The sequence below is a fragment of the Galleria mellonella genome, unplaced genomic scaffold (assembly GCF_026898425.1).
Source record: "Galleria mellonella isolate WM207_F2 unplaced genomic scaffold, CSIRO_AGI_GalMel_v1 utg1053, whole genome shotgun sequence".
Taxonomy (NCBI): Eukaryota; Metazoa; Arthropoda; class Insecta; order Lepidoptera; family Pyralidae; genus Galleria; species Galleria mellonella.
Window position 1 is genome coordinate 996,251 of NW_026441968.1, and position 18,986 is coordinate 1,015,236.

Sequence of the window (18,986 nt, forward strand, 5' to 3'; positions counted from 1 at the left end):
AGCTGTTTGAGGTTTATATGAATAAGGGGTTAACAAAATTTATTATAATATGTAGTTGCTTCAAAAAGGTAACTCATATAATTTTCAGGTTACGTGAATACGAGGCCACTGCCATCTCTTATAAGGTAGTGATTATTTAATAATGTATTGGTTTTGTGGTCTGTGGTCGGCGTGTAGGTTTGTCGAGTGTCAGTATTTCGGTATTTCAAGTGTCACTACAATCATTATAAATATTATTGTCTAAATTAAAAATTATATTAAAATATTTCATTGAGGTAATTGTTTTTGTTTTGATTATTATCAATCGAGACACATTTTGAAATTGTGTCGCTATTTATTTTTATATTAAGTAAACTTGCAAGGCACTTTTGTTAGCAGGTAAAATATTATTTATTTTGATTTAAGACATGGATAGTAGTTAAATTTCCTTGTCTAGAATGTAAAATTTACAGAAATTACATAAAACATTAAATAGGTAATTTTGATTGTCTGATTACTATATCATTCCTTAGTACTTGCGAGCTCGACGTCTTTGTAATAAGCTATACTTACAATGTTGTTTTTTACTCACTTTATTTTAATTTCGTCTGAATTTATATAATAGTCGGTGTCGTAATTAGGCGACGAAGGGAACTGTGGTTGGCAAATGCCCTGCCAAGCGTGGCAATTACTACTGCTGGCTAAATTCCCCCAATGGTCTTAAGGAACGATCTTGTAAAAACAATTCAATGATGTCTATCTCATTTATTCTAAACCTGGATTCCAGGAGACAAGTGGCTGGTGTTGTGTCTCAGTATGCTGTACCTGGCGAAGGGACTCTTCCACAAAGTGGTGCCTGTAGATCAACAGTTGGATATTGACTATGCTAGGATATTCAGGTGGGTCATTTTTAATAGGTAGAAATACAATTGTATCTCCGACTGCGCTACCGGTATATGCTGGTGTGACACCAGAGAGTGATGATAGACGAGGTTGTAATGACAGGTCAGATGGCCCAGCGTGATGAATTCTACAAGGATTAACTAGGATCGTTTCTAGGGGGAACCACGTTGATATTGATATAAAAGGATATATTTCTAGGACAGTGGCATTTAGACCCCATTATAAACATTCGCATTATTTCGTTTGTAATGGATAAACTCAAAAAATATGTAACTGATCTAAAAAATTCTTTCACCTGTAGAAAGTCACACTGTCGATGAGTAACTTGGATTGTCTTATTTTAAAAAAATAAATGTGTGAAGAAGAAGAAAGCGGATATATATATATATATATATATATATATTATTTAATGAGACATTGTACAAGTGAACTACCAAATATTGACTACAATACGGTAAAGGTGGGTATGTCTGTCCCACTTTTATTTTTACCGTCAAATATCTATGTGTTTGCACATGATCTTGTTTTGGTGTGAAGGATGTCAACATGACAGTGAAATTCCAGGGTACGAAGGCAAAAAGGAGGGAGACCTATGTTCAGCAATGGACAGATAATGGCTGAGATGATGGTGACAATAGAATTGAATATATTCATGAATACAGCGGGTCTACTATATGTCATGTTTCTTGTAAATAAATAAATAAATACTATGAAATGAAATTCCGAAATTTCGGACTCAACTTCGTGTTTTTGTCCATACCAAAATGGGATCAATAAATGGAGTTTAACATTTTGTTCGTCATACATCCTATCATAAAAGTCCAAAGGAACAATATTTTAACATTTTTAATATTTCCAAATGGCATGTATTATGAAATTTTAACATCAAATTTGTGTTTCGTTTGGCTCCGAAATATCGGAAAACATTTCATGATAGACCCTCAGATCGTTGTATATATCATGTGACAAATGATATAAAACGTCTAGAATTGAGTTGATTCAGAAACTTTGTTTCCTCAATTTCGCTCGACTAAGAATTAATCTCTGAAGATTATTATGCAATGTGTCCACTGTTGGACCCTGACAAATAAAATAGCCATATGTTCTACTACAATAGATTTGACATTTCTTCTTCTAAATATAAATATACATTAACTAATTACAATAACATATATATTTGATTATGCATACATAATTTCAATTTTATATAATATTATTCTTATAGTTGCACCATGAAGGTCAACATAATATAGTAAATAATATATAAAACCTTGCAGAATGTCATCATCAGAACACTTGTTCCGAGTGCCACAGTTGTACACTGCCTCCCGAACTATGAATCTTAGGCGACCCGGAGGAGGCTCCAATATTCCTAAGTGAATGGATGGTGAGTAATAGAAATTGTTACCACGGTTCTCCATATGAGTTGGAGCTAGTTGTGCTTTTTTTATTGGATCACAATGTAATGGTAACCCAATCTGCAAATCAATCTACCAGAGGGAGACTTTGTACAAAAGTCGTTTGTTTGGTTACCTTTGTCCCATTCGTGTTTCTACCGTGAAGTAGTCGTGTTTGCATGGCTGAGTTTCGGTTTGAAAGGTGGGATATGACGTGAATTTACTGGATACAGAGGAATAACACCTGAGTCCTCAGGAATGGCAACGCATGGGGGTATCATGGGCGAAACAGTATACTCTGTTATGTCTATAGGCGACGATTACCATTTTCCATCAGATGGGCCGTCAGCTTGTTTGCCATTCTAGGTTGTATAAAAAAAAAGTATAGTATACTATCAGTATACTGGTATGAACTGATGATATGTAAGACGAACGATAGGTAGGAATGGAAATAGGTCAGTGGGCCCATCCTGACAAATTTATCAATAACAATAATTCGGAATCGGGCGAGGATCGCTGCGGTGCGGTAGACGGGTAGCCCGACGATAATAATGAACTATGACAGTTTCATTGTTCGATCAATCACGACGAAAATTGATGGCAGAGGGAGAAATTTACAAAAATATTTTTACTATTTCATTATCATTATAACTGTTCAGTAATCATTCATTCTGACTCGTTCGTTCGAGCTCTCTCGCTCCAGCCACTCAGCACGTATAACACGTCGTCACTTTATATATAGTTTAAAATAATAAATAGCATTTGGCGTTCCATTGTTTCTGCCTACCCTAATGGGAGACAGGCGTGACAGATATGTATGTAAAATAATAAGTATTCAATATTACTAAGTACCTTTGGACTTTACATCCACTACAACCTGCATACCATAATAAGGTATATAAATACTATACAATTACTACACGAGAAGGTTATTTTCACCGCCCCCCATCTACCTTTCAACATTATCTAGATAAACCGCTCGAAGGTATTCCAAATGTCGCAGTATATTTTGATGATATTGTCATAATTGGTAAAAATCACTGAAATCATATTAGCATACGCTAGTTGCCAAAATTTAGAAATTAGTTTAAAAATATAGCTTGGTATCTATTTTACCCCAAAAATATATTATTTTAAGAAAAATAAGCCATTTTACTTAGAAATTTAGCGTTTTTAAAAATGAATTCTAAATTGACATCGTAAAAGGCCAAAACTGTCATGGCGTCTTAAATGACGTCACGCCTCGCAAAACATTCGTGTTTGTTTATAACCTCAATTATTTTTATTAGGAAATAATGAATCCCTAATATTATAAATACTCTGCAATGCCCCAATGTAAAAGTACAACGATAAAACCACCGAATAAATTATTCATATACGTTCCTAACAATAAGCAAATACGTAAAAAGTGGTTAGAAATAGCAAGGAGGCAAGATGCTTCTAATATATCAAGTGACTCAACACTTTATTTCTGTAAAGATCATTTTGATGTAAGTATTAAGCCAATTTAATGTATCTATTAAATAAAGGTAAATATAAAGTAAAAGTAATGAATTTAGCAAAATCTAACATATAAAAGCATACCCTTATAGGTTAGGTAACCATAAGTTATAAAATGATAGGACTACTGCTATTTGCATTGGTGAAACCTGATTCCATGGCGAACTATACTTGTCTTTCGAGATTAAATTTAAAATACACTGTATCGATCTAACAATTATTGCTGAAAACGAAAAATTTATCAAATAATCTATTCACTGTATACGAAAATGCCAGTAACATGAGGCGTGACGTCACGCTTCTCTGATTGGTGTTCAATGTCACGTGATTTTGTGCATTTTATTTTTCCGTAAATATTGGTAATCCTTAATTATTTTAATGAAAAAAGTGTTTTTATTTGGTTACTATATAACATGATTAATCATAAGAAACCCTATGCCAGTCGATTTATTCTTAGTGGAAACAAGCCTATTCTGACCATAGTACTTGGAAAGCGAGAAAAGGATACTGTTCTGGATTACTGTTCGCCAAAAATGAACGAATGTTATAGTTTTTACTACTCTTTTCTAAATTTGTCTTCTTAACCCTTAAATACCTGAAGTTGCAAATTTGATACCGAGGTTATAAATCGCATTGGGCGTATACAATCGATTTTATTTTAATATTTGACTGTTTACATGTTACCAAATGTTTTTTCAAAATAAATATATAAAAATATCGTTTTGATTTTTTTACTATTTGTCTCCATTAGTAAACACAGTAAGGGGTACACTTATATATATTTTTTATTTGATTTAAAAAATCAGGCTGTTAAGGACAAAGATTTGTCTCTGAAAAGTGTAAAATGAATGATATTATAAGAGTGGAGGTTGAGGGCAACACTAGCAATCTTAGTGACCGCGCGTCCCGCGCCGCTAACGACGTCACGTAGTCACGGTCGGACAGTCAGTAGTCAGTCTACAGCGTACGGCTTGCAGTGCGCACACGTGCATTTCGGTATACGGTGTAGTGACGTCACCCTGATAGTAATAGTGATACCCTCTTACGTGCAATTGACTGAAGTAATTGTTATTGGCCAAAGACGCCACTTCCCACACCCGGCACAGTCCCAGGACTCGTGAAGAGTGCTAACCGGTAAGTTTTCTATTCTATTTCAACGTTTGCGTTGCAGTTGTACGAAGTCGTCCTTCATTCGTTGTACCTCAAGGGTCTATTCTGGGGCCATTCCTATTTTTTAGTTTATATTGATGATTTCGCTTTTGCCATGCGACATGCAGGATAGATGCGGCGTAGTATTGTTCGCAGATGACACTTCACTTGATTTTTAAAGTTGACGCATTGGTCTAAAATTATGACGATGCAAATAGTGCTTTGCTGCGCCTCTTGTATTGGTTCAATTTGGCTCAGTGTTCATCGAGACTGTCAGATTAGTTTATTTTCGTTACTTTCATTGTCAAATAATATAATTATTAGGGTACGAGTAGTTAATTTTAAACCTTTCTTTGCGTTAATGATAGATTATACTATTTTAAATAGATAGATAGTTATACTAATAGTAATACTCTCATTACAGTATGTTGCTAGTTTAATCGACTTGTTATCAAATAAATTTATTATAATGTTTTTTTTTTGCAGTGTATAAATTCCATCGATCCATAGAGCTACAACATCCATAAGAGCTACCGACATGGATAAAGAGTAAGTATCAAAAAGTTTTTATTGCAATATATTAATATACTATGTAAACAGTGAAGCTGTATAATTAGTGTTGACTTTTTTCAAGTAATGACATTTTCAGGATCTAATAGAGATCTCGCTTTGTGCATACAATTTTAACCATTAATATGACATATATAACAACGAATGGACAAAACAGTCCTAACAACACGAGCATAATACTTTATTTTTATTTGTTTCAGAATAAAATTAGAAGCAGACAGGTTCGTGTACCATGATAGTCTAAAAGATGAAGACCGGAAGAAAAGAAAGACGCACAAGAAAAGTAGACGGGAGTCTGTCGATGAGTACGAGAAAGACTATAAGTCAAGAAGCAGTAGCAATGGTAGAAGAAGTCACACGAAGAAGTCTCATGATAAAGACCATTCATTAGACGAATTAATGAAGCGGAAAGAACTATTAGAAGCATGTCTAGTAGCTTATAAGTCTGATAAAAGTGATGGTGAAACGGAACAGCCATCACATAAGAAGAAAAAAGATCGTGATTATGAGTACAGACGGAGCAATAAACACATGTCTATTAAAGACAGATCATCAGAACGCGATAGATACAAGTGTAAACGATATGGGGAAGATTTAAGACAAATCATAAATAGAGAGCGTAGGAAGGAAATGGAAAAAGAGAGGGAGTACCGTGAAAGAAAAGAAACGGAACGAAATCGCGAGAGAGACGTGGAGAGGCGATCTATAGAGATGAAGAGGAAAGAACGGGAGCCTCGAACACGTCAGACGCGAGACCGGTCGCCGATAGTGCGTCGTGATCGCGAACGCTCACGTGATAGAAACCACAGGCGAACCCACAAACATCAGGTAGGGTCGATTTTTAATTAGCAGTGAAATTTTTAAAATAAAATTTACAATACATGTAAAAATGTGAAAGCTAAAATATACATACTATATTTCAGAATTCAATCAATGAAGTGGCACAAATAGTTCCATGTTCAAGTGACGAAGAATCAAATTTGGTAATAAATACAGATGATGATGAAGAGATAGAGGAGCAGATTATCGAAAAGAGAAGAGAAGAGAGGGAACGACTAATAAAGGTAAGTACTGTTGATACAAGTGATATAGATGTTTAAATTGAAGTCTATCATTATATGTTACAAGTCATTAATTTCTTTGTTCTATTATTTTAGAAGCTCCGTGGTATCAACAATGGCCCATTGGAACAACAACAACAGCAGGTGGCAGTCTCCACCTCACCGGATGTAAAGCCGGACAATATGAACTCTGACATTAAACAGGATAAATGTGAAACAAAAGGAGAAAGTGACCAAGATGAGACCACGAATTCAGACTCCAAGAGCGATGTAAGCGGGCTGGCCGGGAATATAGACAATGAGTCCAAAACTAACATCAAATTGGAGAAGTCAGTGAAGAGCAAGTCGTGGGACATGTTCGCTGATCAGGACAGCTTCAGTGTTGATGTAAGTATTGTTTATAATATTAATTCCAGATCATCTCTCTTTCTCTTTTGATAGTAACAAGACACTTTACAACCGAGCACAGAAAGAAGGATGTGATAGATTCGGTTGTTTTGTTTTTTATTTTAACGAATGTCACTGTCATTTCTAAACTGATTTAAAAAATCCTTTTTTTTTTAGTTGAAAGGAAGTTGGATTAAAGCTTTCATTGTAATTACAGACGTCTACAGCTGGAAAACCAAGAAGTGACAATGCATTAGAGAACCCTTCATTGATAGACAATTGGGATGATGCCGAAGGGTACTACAGGTATGTAAGATTTTTGTTCTATTAGTGCAATAGAAAATAACTTTTGACACACAATTTGCCATATATTTAATGAATTATAACAAATACATGAATATTCCCTTGATAACAGCTAGACATAACGAGACAGGACCGAGAACGAACCATGATATATAGTCAGAGTGTGGCATTAATATACTATGTTTTATGTACAGGGTGCGAATCGGCGAGAGTCTGGACGAGCGGTACAATGTGTACGGTTACACCGGCCAAGGGGTGTTCTCTAACGTGGTGCGGGCGCGGGACCAACGCGCCAACTGCGATGTGGCCGTCAAGATCATCAGGAACAATGCCATGATGTAAGTATACTTTCTCAACTACTTTCAGAGTTTCGCAATTTTTACTTTTATTTGGTAGACAGACAGACAGACTAAATATTTAACATGTTCAGACATCGTGAAATAGTTAATGTTTACATTCATTTCCACCACCCACCACTTGTATATAATTCGACTTATTAAACGATCCATTCCATCCGCAGGCACAAAACCGGCCTCCGTGAGATAGAAATTCTGAAGCGTTTGAACGACGCCGACCCCCACGACAAGTTCCACTGTTTGCGCCTGTCCCGGCATTTCTTCCACAAGCAGCACTTGTGCATGGTGATGGAGCCTCTGTCCATGAACCTCAGGGAGGTGCTGAAGAAGTACGGCAAGAACAGCGGAATACACATCAAGGCGGTCAGATGTTATACGATGCAAATGTTGTCGGCGCTCGAACTGTTGAAGAAAACTGGCATTTTACACGCCGGTAAGTTATCATACTTGAATTATTAACTTTTCAACGATGAAATTATAATTTATTTCCGATAACGCTTATAACGCTCTTTTCCCCTTATTATATTATGTTATAATGCAATTATTGATTTTTTTTGTTCACAGACATCAAACCGGACAATATACTCGTTGATGATAGTAAGCTAACGCTAAAACTATGCGACTTCGGTTCCGCGTCGTGTGTAACGGAAAACGAAATCACACCATACCTGGTCTCGAGATTCTACCGGGCGCCAGAGATCATCCTCGGCTCCGCCTACGATCACGGCATAGACATGTGGTCCACGGCGTGCACTGTATACGAACTGTCCACCGGCAAAATAATGTTCAGTGGGAAATCCAACAATGAGATGCTAAAATGTTTCATGGACCTGAAAGGAAAGATACCAAATAAAATCATAAAGAGGGGACACTTCAAGGGGCAACACTTTGATGCAAATTGCAACTTTTTGTATCGTGAGCTGGACAAAGTGACCGAACGGGTAAGTAGTATATTTACTTGTTATAATATAGATTTGGTTTCTGATGGATGAAAGTGAACCAGTCATAGGTGAGGGAGGATAAAGTAAGATCAGTTATGTAAAAATGCTTTTGATAAGTTTATTCAATTGGAATGTCGTGAGGTTTCATGTCTACTATTTTTTATAACCGCGTTTATCTTTCCCTTCGCAGGAGAAAGTGGTGGTGATGTCAAATATAAAGGCGACGAGACACTTACAATCGGAGCTGGCCCCGCCGCACGATCGTCTCCCCCAGCAGGAGGCCAAGAAGATAACGCAACTCGGAGACTTGCTCGAGCGAATGCTGACGCTCGACCCTGCCAAGCGCGCCTCCGTAGACCACTGTCTCGCGCATCCCTTCATCCAGGAGAAGATATAGTTTGTAGTCCACGACCGCTATAGAGCGGTGCCATAGACAACCTGTGTTACATTCAATGTATTTTTTTATTCAACTATCGTGATGTTTTTGGTCATGTATAAATAGTGTAATAGTTTAGCTAGTTTTTATAACAAATGGTTCGTTTGTCATATTGTATTAATCTAGAACAGAGCTGTCCAAACTAGATAGGATCTAGGGCCTATTCCTTTTTCATTAATTTTACAATTTTGTCAATATAAACATCAATATCGGTAGTAACTAGAAAAAATTGGGGGGCCGCATGTAGTCCGCGGGCCACAGTTTGGACAGCTCTGGTCTAGAATTCTTCAAAGACTGTTTCATTTAATTACATTGATATAAGTTCATGTTTAAAAGTAACTTTTACATTGGAAATGTGTAAAATCAATACACCTGTTATTTAGTTATTAAATTACTTAATAAATTATTAAGATATATACATTTGTTTTAATTCACTCGGAAACCTAGTCACCTCACACCAAACAAATTGAGCCAATACAGATTAGTTTAGGTAGGTTTTTAAAAAGAAACTATTTTCACTGGAAACATTTATTTCAGTATATTCAGGATAATCATTAAAGGTATTTGACTCTTAAAAGGCTCTTTATATTACATATTAACTTAAAAATAGCTAGATTCTATTAACAGTCAAGGAAAGCAAAAAGCAAAAATGCTAAGATATATATATATATATATATATATATATATATATATATATATATATATATATATATATATATATATATAGCTGGCTAGCTCATCGTGGCGAATTCAACGATATATAATAAGTCACGATGGTTTCCAGGGGAACTGCGTGGAGGTCGGCCAGATAGGGTATATTGATAGCAATGGGGACTAAATAAGAAGATTTTAAGTAGTATTTTTAGTAAATCTTCAGGAATATAATTATGAAGAGCGCGTACAATGCTCTTCTATAGCTCTTATTGAATTCCCTCAAATTATTATCTGTTTACAGACATTATTTAGTTACAGTTTAGATTTATCTGACGCGTATAACTACCAAAGGGCTAAAAAAATTTATCTAATACTGTACCTATTATTTTTAAATGGTTCTCGAACAGCTCGAAAACAGCAAGGCGCCGAGCGAAGATGGATTTCATCAGAACTTCTGAGAGACAAATCTCAAAACAAAATTAAAAGTTTAAATAAAAAAAAAAAGAATTATATTTGTATTTAATACCTGTAGATAATTTTAACTATTCAAAAATGCTTATAATTAAATTCATCAGAAGAAATGTCTTTGTACACAAGTAAAGAAAACTACTTGTTGACAATATAGAACTAAAAAAACAATCACTTATAATCGGTAAATATCTTCTTTTTTTTTCCTTTCTTATGGCACGGCACAAAGTGCATCCGCCAAAAACAAAGTTTGGAAAACAGCATTTTTATTAAAAGAATCTTCAATTTTAAACATAAATATGACTATAATTAACTTTATTTTTAAAGAATTCGCGCCATGTGTTAGTGTTGCAAGTATCAATTTCTTTTTGTTATTTGACAGATTGCTTTCAAAATCGAGATTTGAACATTTCAAATATGGATTCGATGTCGGAATTAATCAAAATGACCGTTACTTTTATTGTCATTACCGATTATCAATCTTAGCTTTATAACCTAAATTTTGCTGTTGTTTAAAGCAATATGGAAAAATCATGAAAGTCCATCTACCGCATTCTTATTCTTTACCTATGCATTATTCTTAATAAATAAATAAATAATATAATTAAATATATAAATAAAGTTAAACATTATAAGGGATTATATAATCCTAATAATATTTTAAGTTACGACCGTTATCTATTTACCTTAATCTAAAGTAATCTATACAATCTAAGGTTTATACATACATACATATCTTTCATGCCTGTCTCCCATTAGGGTAAGCAGAAACAATGGAACGTCAAATGCTTCGATCCTAACAAACCTCTAGCTTTTTCCACATTCATCAATCTTTCCTTCACGCTCACCGGTTACGGGTACTTTTAATTTGTTCCTTCTTCAGCACATCACCTATTTGGTCGACGTACATCCGTCTATGGTGGCCCCTATCGACATCTCCATTCATTCTTGCTCGATAAATCTCTATCGTAATTCTTCTTTCATCCGACCTCTCCAAATGGCCAAACCATCTAAGGTTTATGTATACATAATATTAAAGTTTTTAGAAACTATCCAAGTAAGTTTGGGTTGTATGATTATATAATATTTAGGGTTAAACGTCCATTGGATGACCCGTTTCAAGAAATAAGAGATAATTGTAGAAAAATAATAATAACGTCAGTGAGTATTAAGGATAGATTGTCAGTATGATGGATGGACTGATTGATCAATCTGTTCCGTCCTTGAGAACAAGAAATTGCCCAGAAAGAATGATAAAATAAAAACTGTAAATCACATAGTTGTCTCCTTTCTTCTTATGCAAATATAATTAGTAAAAAGAGGACGAAAGGTGTACCATCGGTTGCTATTTTTCTCATTTCATAGACAAGCATATATTATTAATAAATTTCTAATAAATCCTAAATATAGAACTGTAAATGTTATTAAAGTATCTTTATAAATCAATATTAATAGTTGTAAATATTTAAACTCGTTGGTAATTAAAAACTTTTTTTTTAATATAGATACCAGCAAGGTTGCCCATCAGCAAATTCGTGACAAAACAAGATTCTGATAACGAGAGTGTAGCGGCGCGTGCGTGATGAGTCGTTTTATTATCTGTAGACTGTAGTATTATAATTGTAAGATAAAAATCCCAAAATATTTAAATAATTCTTGTATTTTATTTACACCTAGTTATCGCCAATGTTGCTTGCCGCGTGGTCCCATTCTAGAATGGATCACCCCATCTTTTCTCGTGGGTGTCCTATTGGGGAGTTTTGCTAGTTGTTGGGATGCTTGGTAGGCGGGTTGGCAACTGCAATTAGTTGCATTAGATTCTCTTAGTCGCTTCTTACAACACCCACGGGAAAGAAACTGATGGCCACTATCTATGCCGGGACCACATGCCGCTATTTTTTTGTGAAGTGAATGTATTAGGGGAGTAATCCAATTCTTATGTTGTTAACATTTAAAACTAGTATGAATGATAAGCAAAATTAATATATAAATAAATTTATTTAAATAATTCTACGTCTGCTTTTGCTTCTTAGCGTCTGACGGGCCGTCCTCACCTTCCTCATTATACTGGAATATAGTTTGTGGTTGTGTTTTCTTATACGCCGGCGCAACCCAGAAGGGATTTTCCTCTGCCTCCTTTGCATATTTCAAAATGGCCTCCCTTGGGTCTTGTTCGTCGTCGACCCTTTTACTTAACCCTAAATTCCTAATAACGAAAGAGCTCAGCGTGCTCCCAGAAGCAGCAACTCTACCACCCTGACCGGACGTAATGGGTAAATCTGGCCGTCTAGACTTGACAGGGTCCAACCGGTCTTTCTCCATCTTTTTCTTGCTTGTACGTAACTTTTCCTGCCTGAAGAGTGGTAAGGCGTGAGGAGTTATGATCTGCTGAGAGCTAACGACTTCAACTGAATGTTTCTTCCTGTGAACTTTAACCACACACAGTTTCGCACCTCTCAAGCTTCGTTTCTGATCGTAATAACACTTGACTACTCCGTTGCCGCATCCAACGAATATTTGGTTCAATTTCGGGTGCCATATGCTTTTTATCACGTGCGACTTGGTTACATCTATATGCATAACTTCTTCGTATGTCTTTGTATTGTAGAACAATAACCTTCCAGCGTCTTGCCCCTTCTGCAACGACTCTCCGGTGAACACCATGGTGTCATCTGGACTGAAAGAGCAGTCGGTCTGTTCGTATCTCGAAAACAAGTTGTCAAACACCTTTAATGGTTTCTTGAAATTTCTCAGATCCCATAACTTTAATGTGTCGTCATTACCTCTAGTGGCCAAATACGATCCTAAGTAAGAGTACGCTATACTCGAGATTTCCGACTGTTTTTGATGCGCATCTCTGAGTAGTAATGTTGTATTGACAAAGTTCCTTCTGTGGTCCCACATTTGTATGGAGCCGTCGTAGCAGCCGCATGCTACAGTGTTGCCATCCCGCGAGAAGACGCAAGTGGTCGGACTAGTCTTGAGACCGCCTTGCTGGCGCGGTTTGATGACTGCTTTATGTTGCTTCGGGTTTTCTGTAAGCCACAATCGGAGTGTGCCATCTTGGGAGCATGTCATGAATTCTTCCCGGATGTGTGGGTGCCAGCAACCGCTGTTCAGTGAGGCGGTGTGACCTTTTGTTCTGTAAACAACGAGTTGTATATAATAAGCTAAGAGTAAAAATAAGGTCTTTTGACAACTATACGGCCGGAACATTTCAAAGTCATTTCAAAACCACATAGTTACGACATTATTCACTAAAAGTGTCTTAGGGATGGCACTTAGAATATATAATAAATTACCCAAATCCCTCACAGATATAGATGACATAAACAAATTTAAAACTAAACTGTATGAATCCCTAGTAAACAGAACATACTATTCAATTGACGATTTCCTTGAAGATAAATGTAATAAATTTCCATAATATTATAATTTTTTACTATAAATGTGACATTGTTGTTGTTTTTTTTTATATAATTTGTTTTTCATATATAATTGCAAATTTGTATACCTCGATATATGGGGTTGATCATAGAGGACTTATCTTGTTTTACCATCCTTTGTTACCTATGTATCACAATTTAAATGAATAAATAAATATTTTGTAGCGTATTTAAGTAAACTTATAACTAAATCTAATATTTGAATTTGATAGTTATAGTAACATATAAGTAAACGAGAAGAGAACATTGATTAAAATAATAAAGAATAGAAGAGGCAAAATGCTGCGTCACCTTATACAGACTTGACGATTTTTTTAAGAGCATAATAGATGGAAAGATAGAGGGCAAAAGGGGAAGAGGAAGACCGAGGATTAACTACATGGGACAGATAAAGGAAACACTAGGTGTCATCTCGTATAGGGAGATAAAGGATATGGCCTGGGATAGAGCTGGCTGGAGGAAGATGCATGAATTAGTTGCACCAATAAGAGGAAACTCTTAAATGAAAATGAATGAGTAACATATATAATATCGACATACGTGCATGGTACGCGTACTCGTGGCTAGAAAGGCAGGTTGGATTTCATCATCATAACATCAGCCGTCAACTGTCCACTGCTGAACATAGGCCTCTCCACTAAGGGTTTTAGGTTTGGTTTAGTGAAAGCCCCAACAATGACATCTTATATATAAAATTCTCGTGTCACGGTGTTTGTTACCAAACTCCTCCGAAACGGCTTTACCGATTTTTATGAAATTTTGTGTGCATATTTGGTAGGTCTGAGAATCGCCAACATTTATTTTTCATATTTCTCAATTATAAAGGCGATCCACTACTAAATATTTTTTTAGTAAGGATCCCTAATCTTTTCTAGCAATAAATATGTTACTCAGGGTGAATGTAGCTTTCTAATGGTGAAAGAATTTTTGAAATCGGCAAAGTAGTTTTTGAGTTTATTCATTACAAACATACACATAAAAATACAAATCTTTCCTCTTTATAATATTAGTGTAGATGAAGATGAAATACCTTGCCATATCCGTTATGTACTGGTCTCCTTTGACACACTCGAGCACTTCGAATCCGTCCCGATCCAGAACTTTTGCTTGAGCTGAACCGCTCACCACCAGGATGGAGTCCCCGGTGGCAGAGTACTGTAGCGCTTTTATTGGATGGTTCTCGCATGGTTGCAGGGTGCGGAAGGAGCGGAGAGACGAGTCCATACCTGAGAAAATAAAATAAAAGATTGTTGTTGATAATGACTTGATGGTACATATTGAACTCGATACCAGCTGTCAACTGTCCACCGCTGAACATAGGTCTCCCTATTAAATAATATACATAATAATAAGCAAAACTATTCAAGTGATTTAAAAAAATTTTTCATCTGTAGAAGCTACGTACTCAACAAGAAATATAGACTATAAATTATAATATACTAGCGGCTTGTTAGTCCTCTATAAATTTAGTAATTTAATTTGTTAAACACATAAAGTTCTAATTTTAATATTGTAATGAAATAAAATAAAATAAAAAAAAAGTTTATATTCCATAAAAAGAAAACAGACTTCAATTGTGACAACATCATTTATTTGGATTTAAAAACTAAACAAACAGATATCCAAAAAATTTCTATGGAAATAATCTAAAAGTATATCCTTTCAGATAAAAAAAAAAAGATGTCTCAAATCGGTTAATAAATGTTAATAAGTATATAAAAAAGTACAACTGATTTGAGAACCTTCTCCATTTTTGAAGTCAAAAAGAGTCTTTTTGACTTCAACTCACCAGCAAAATCCCAGAACGAGACATCATAATCAATAGATCCAGTTGCTAATCTGGCACCAGAAGGATCCACAGCCAGTGCAACCACTGCTTTTGTACCATGCTGCATTTCCACCTGGCAAGAGAACATTTTGTTATAAGAAATCAGACCACAAAGACACAGACTAGTGATGCGCGACTTTACTAATTCGATTACTACTTAATTATTCAACTGAGCGATTCATTCGACGCTCATTATCTGAAAATCATTCGACTATTAATTATTTATATACTATATATATTTACTAATTATTTATAATGAAATTTTCCAGCACTTTTAAATCTCAATTACAAAAATGGCTAATTGACCATTGTTTCTATTCAATTAATGAATTTTTGAAATTAAAAGTGAAATGAGTAATTAATTAATATTATAATAATATTGTTGACACTAATCACAGACCTACTAATACGTAGTAAAATCAAATGAGATGAAGTACATTAATTGACACGAAATTGTAATTGACATATTGTTTTGTTATAAGAATTGTTAATTTAATATTTAAGTATTTAAAATTTTGCATGCCTAATTGTGGCGAAATATGTGGACTTAGTATTATTTTATCTATCTGTATATTTACCATATTTCATTAATTTATTCATTCATTAGATTACTAATGTTCCTGCTGACTCCTACATCAATAACTACTAATTAATTAGGTATTAGTAGAAACGTATAATAAATGAAATTAGTAGTCGAATGATTTGAAAATCATTCCAATAATTCGAATGTATTGCTCAGTCTAATAATTAATAGTTGGATAAGTAAAGTCGCGCATCGTTTATACTTATCAGTTATAAAAAAAATGAGCTATAAGTAAATTAATAATGACATAATATTAATTCCTATTTATCATACTTTAATTTCTATTTACAAACAACGATGAATGTGTATGGGGGGAAGGGATTGCCAATAATGCGGATTATCAGTCCCATTGCTAGCAATAGCAATTTATCACGACGGGGAAACTGACCTGCCTTTTTATTCTCACATATCATCCCTCACTGGTGTCCTGCCAGCGTGTAGTGTTAGCGCAGGCGGGGTTACCATTCCATTAATTAAAAAAAAACATGTATGTGTGGCAAGATGAATGATTAAATTTAATGGAGATGATAACTTGAAACTCTTCTAATGTCAAGTTCTATTTGGAGATGATACAGAGAGAAAATTGCAAAATGCAATTTCAAATTTATTCTCAATTTGTTTGTAATTTTTTAAGTTAGTTATTTCGTAACTCCATCATTTATAAATCAATTTGGATTTTATCTGATATGACATTTTCAGAAGAAATCTTATAGAAATTTTAACAAAATTGGTTCAGAAGGTACGGCAGGTTGGTAACCACAGTTAAATTTGGGTGATGTTTAAAGAGGAACATTCCTCTCCATGTTACAACTAGTAAGTTCTCTTAGTCACCTCTTATGACATCCGTGAGAAAGGAAGGAGTGGCATATTCTATGCCGGGACACCCAAAAAAATTTTTATACATTTTCAAATGCTATCACTGTTTGTTAAGAATTGTAGCTTAAATAAATTTCGCCTGGCAACATTTTTGCACAATAAAAAAAAAAAAAAAAAGTCTGTCGGTTGTTATCGAATGTGTCGGTAGAACGTACGTTCGTTGTCGTCGTTCTCGTTTAAAAATATTATCGCACGCGTGCATATATTGCCGCGAATATCGTTTGTCTTTTCGTATCGCTTTCTTAATCATATCACACATAACCAAGAGGCTGATTGAGAGGAGGGCATTGCACTGCTGGTCGGTTCAAGGCGGTGGATAGGTAACCTGGATCTGAGGGTAAGTTCGAACGAGCCAGAAGTACTGGGAAGCCTAAAGCCAGAACCGAATCCTGCTAACCACAAAGTTTCAGGTCAGTGGTCTCCACTTTCATTATCCTCTTGTGTTTCTTATGTTAACTACCACCATTGTATTAAATTTCATACAGTCCACTAATAACCGTTGCCGGACGATTAATTTCATTTTTTGTAAGATCTTATTTTACGAACGGTTAACACTGTTATATATAGTATTATACATGTTTGTATATGGCAATTTCCTCTTTCAATAAACCTATGACTCAAATGCATATATTTTTGTTTGCAGACTGTGAAAATTAATTCTAGGCCCATCAGGGGGTAGCTGATTTACCTACATCAATAACTTAATAAAATAAAAATTAAGCATCCAAAATTAGTCAAAATAATACCATAATCATTAAAATAAAAAAAATTAAAAATACAAATAAAGAAAACTTTGGCAGTCCAAGTATTGACTTTCTAAATATGAATGCATCTTATTTTTATTCCCAGTAGCTCTGCTCAAGTGAATAAGTATATAAAGTATCCTATATTTTAAGTTACGATACCCCAAAATTTATATAGATAGGATAAGGGAAGAAGTAGAAGATAACTTACCCATGTACCAAATTTCATACAAAAGAATTCAGTCATTTAAGTGTGATTGAGTAACAAACATACAAACATGTGTACAGAGGGGGAAAGGGATTGTTAGTAATGCAGACTACCAAACCCATTGTTAGCAATATACCCTTTCAGGACAACCTCCACTTGGCTCTGAAACCATGACACTAAATCTCAGGTTTATCCATTACAATGGGCTAACTGACCTGCCTTTACATTCTCATCTGTTATCCCTCACTGGTGCCCTGCCTATAAGATCAGGAGGGGTTAACATTCCATTATCATCCATAAAAAAAAGAACATCTGTACAGAAATTTACATTTGGTAATTTTTATAGTAGTAAGTATGATTACCAATTTCATTAAAAAGAAATGTTAACATGTTTACTAACTGTGCAACATATAAAAAAAGTATATAGATACCTCATGAGTATAAGGTATCCTTTTCTCCAGGCTTAACTCTTCATCATCAGATCCACTCAATTCATCATAACTGTCTTCACCACTCTTATCTTCTTTATTTTTATCAGAGTCTGTCTGTTTGCTTGTCTCTGGTGTAGCTTGTACATCTGGACTCATTCCTGGTGGTAAAGGTGGACCTATCAAGTCCTCATCATCACTCTCAGGTTTTTCCGGGGTTTCCACAGGTTTACTGACGTCTTCAGTTTCAAGTTTCCTCTTATTCACTTCAGAAGCTGTTTTTCTGGCTTGCTCCATCATTTCTTCAATGTTGAAGTTCTTCGCTTTCTTACCGAAATTTTTAATGCCCATAACCTGTTGCACATGCTGGTTTTCCAAGTCTTCAGCTATTTCTTCAATTTCCTTATGCTCTTGTATGGGTGTGCGCCCGAAAGTCCCAAATCCAGTGGTTGACGGTTCATCTTTGTTTTGGTTAGTGTCGAGGCTTTTATTTAGATTGAGACTGATTTTACCAAAAGATATAGCTTTCTTACTCATTTTTATTTTGTAGACTTCATTCGATGCTTTAATTTTAATTGTCTGTTTTGCTTTTTTTTATAACTATTTCTATTTATTTCTTATCAAACATATGACAATTATCGGAGACAAACAAGACAGATTAGAGAAATTCTAAAGAATAAACACAATTCGTAATTACCACAGATTAATACACCTAATCACTATGTTGTAAATTGTAATTCATTTAGGTGCAATAAAGTACCTACACTATC

The 18,986-nt window shown here is 34.9% G+C and overlaps 2 protein-coding genes across 4 annotated transcripts in view; one reads left to right on the forward strand and one right to left on the reverse strand.

Annotated features, from left to right (window-relative positions):
* Positions 1 to 188: 188 nt before the first annotated feature.
* Positions 189 to 18,986, forward strand: part of LOC128202604 (serine/threonine-protein kinase PRP4 homolog) — a 185,642-nt gene continuing 166,844 nt past the window's right edge. Inside the window, exons 1-12 of one of the 3 annotated variants that reach the window (XR_008253882.1) lie at positions 189 to 275; positions 767 to 878; positions 2,160 to 2,269; positions 5,415 to 5,477; positions 5,699 to 6,326; positions 6,422 to 6,562; positions 6,656 to 6,946; positions 7,164 to 7,252; positions 7,444 to 7,587; positions 7,770 to 8,038; positions 8,170 to 8,546; positions 8,737 to 9,046. Coding sequence is in view for 2 of the 3 variants with exons in the window: in XM_052903487.1 (XP_052759447.1) it covers positions 5,467 to 5,477; positions 5,699 to 6,326; positions 6,422 to 6,562; positions 6,656 to 6,946; positions 7,164 to 7,252; positions 7,444 to 7,587; positions 7,770 to 8,038; positions 8,170 to 8,546; positions 8,737 to 8,943 (2,157 nt within the window). In the remaining variant the exon portion in view is untranslated. Of the gene's footprint in view, positions 379 to 766; positions 879 to 2,159; positions 2,270 to 5,414; positions 5,478 to 5,698; positions 6,327 to 6,421; positions 6,563 to 6,655; positions 6,947 to 7,163; positions 7,253 to 7,443; positions 7,588 to 7,769; positions 8,039 to 8,169; positions 8,547 to 8,736; positions 9,399 to 18,986 lie in introns of those variants that run through there. The other 2 variants (XM_052903487.1, XM_052903492.1) reach the window with 2 other exon arrangements.
* LOC113520050 (gastrulation defective protein 1 homolog) lies at positions 12,084 to 18,925 on the reverse strand. The gene is made up of 4 exons (XM_031912054.2): positions 18,220 to 18,925; positions 15,340 to 15,451; positions 14,581 to 14,776; positions 12,084 to 13,246 (listed from the first exon to the last, which is right to left on the reverse strand). The coding sequence occupies exons 1-4, from the start codon at positions 18,751 to 18,753 to the stop codon at positions 12,115 to 12,117; spliced, it is 1,974 nt and encodes a 657-aa protein (XP_031767914.2). The 5' UTR covers positions 18,754 to 18,925; the 3' UTR covers positions 12,084 to 12,114.

Coding starts and splice junctions, on each gene's coding strand:
- LOC113520050 (XM_031912054.2), bottom strand. CDS start 18,753: ATGAGTAAGAAAGCTATATCTTTTGGTAAAATCAGTCTCAATCTAAAT. Junction 14,777..15,339: donor CTCGTTCTGGGATTTTGCTG/GTGAGTTGAAGT, acceptor TTATTTTCTCAG/GTATGGACTCGTCTCTCCGC. Junction 13,247..14,580: donor TACATAACGGATATGGCAAG/GTATTTCATCTT, acceptor CGTTGTTTACAG/AACAAAAGGTCACACCGCCT.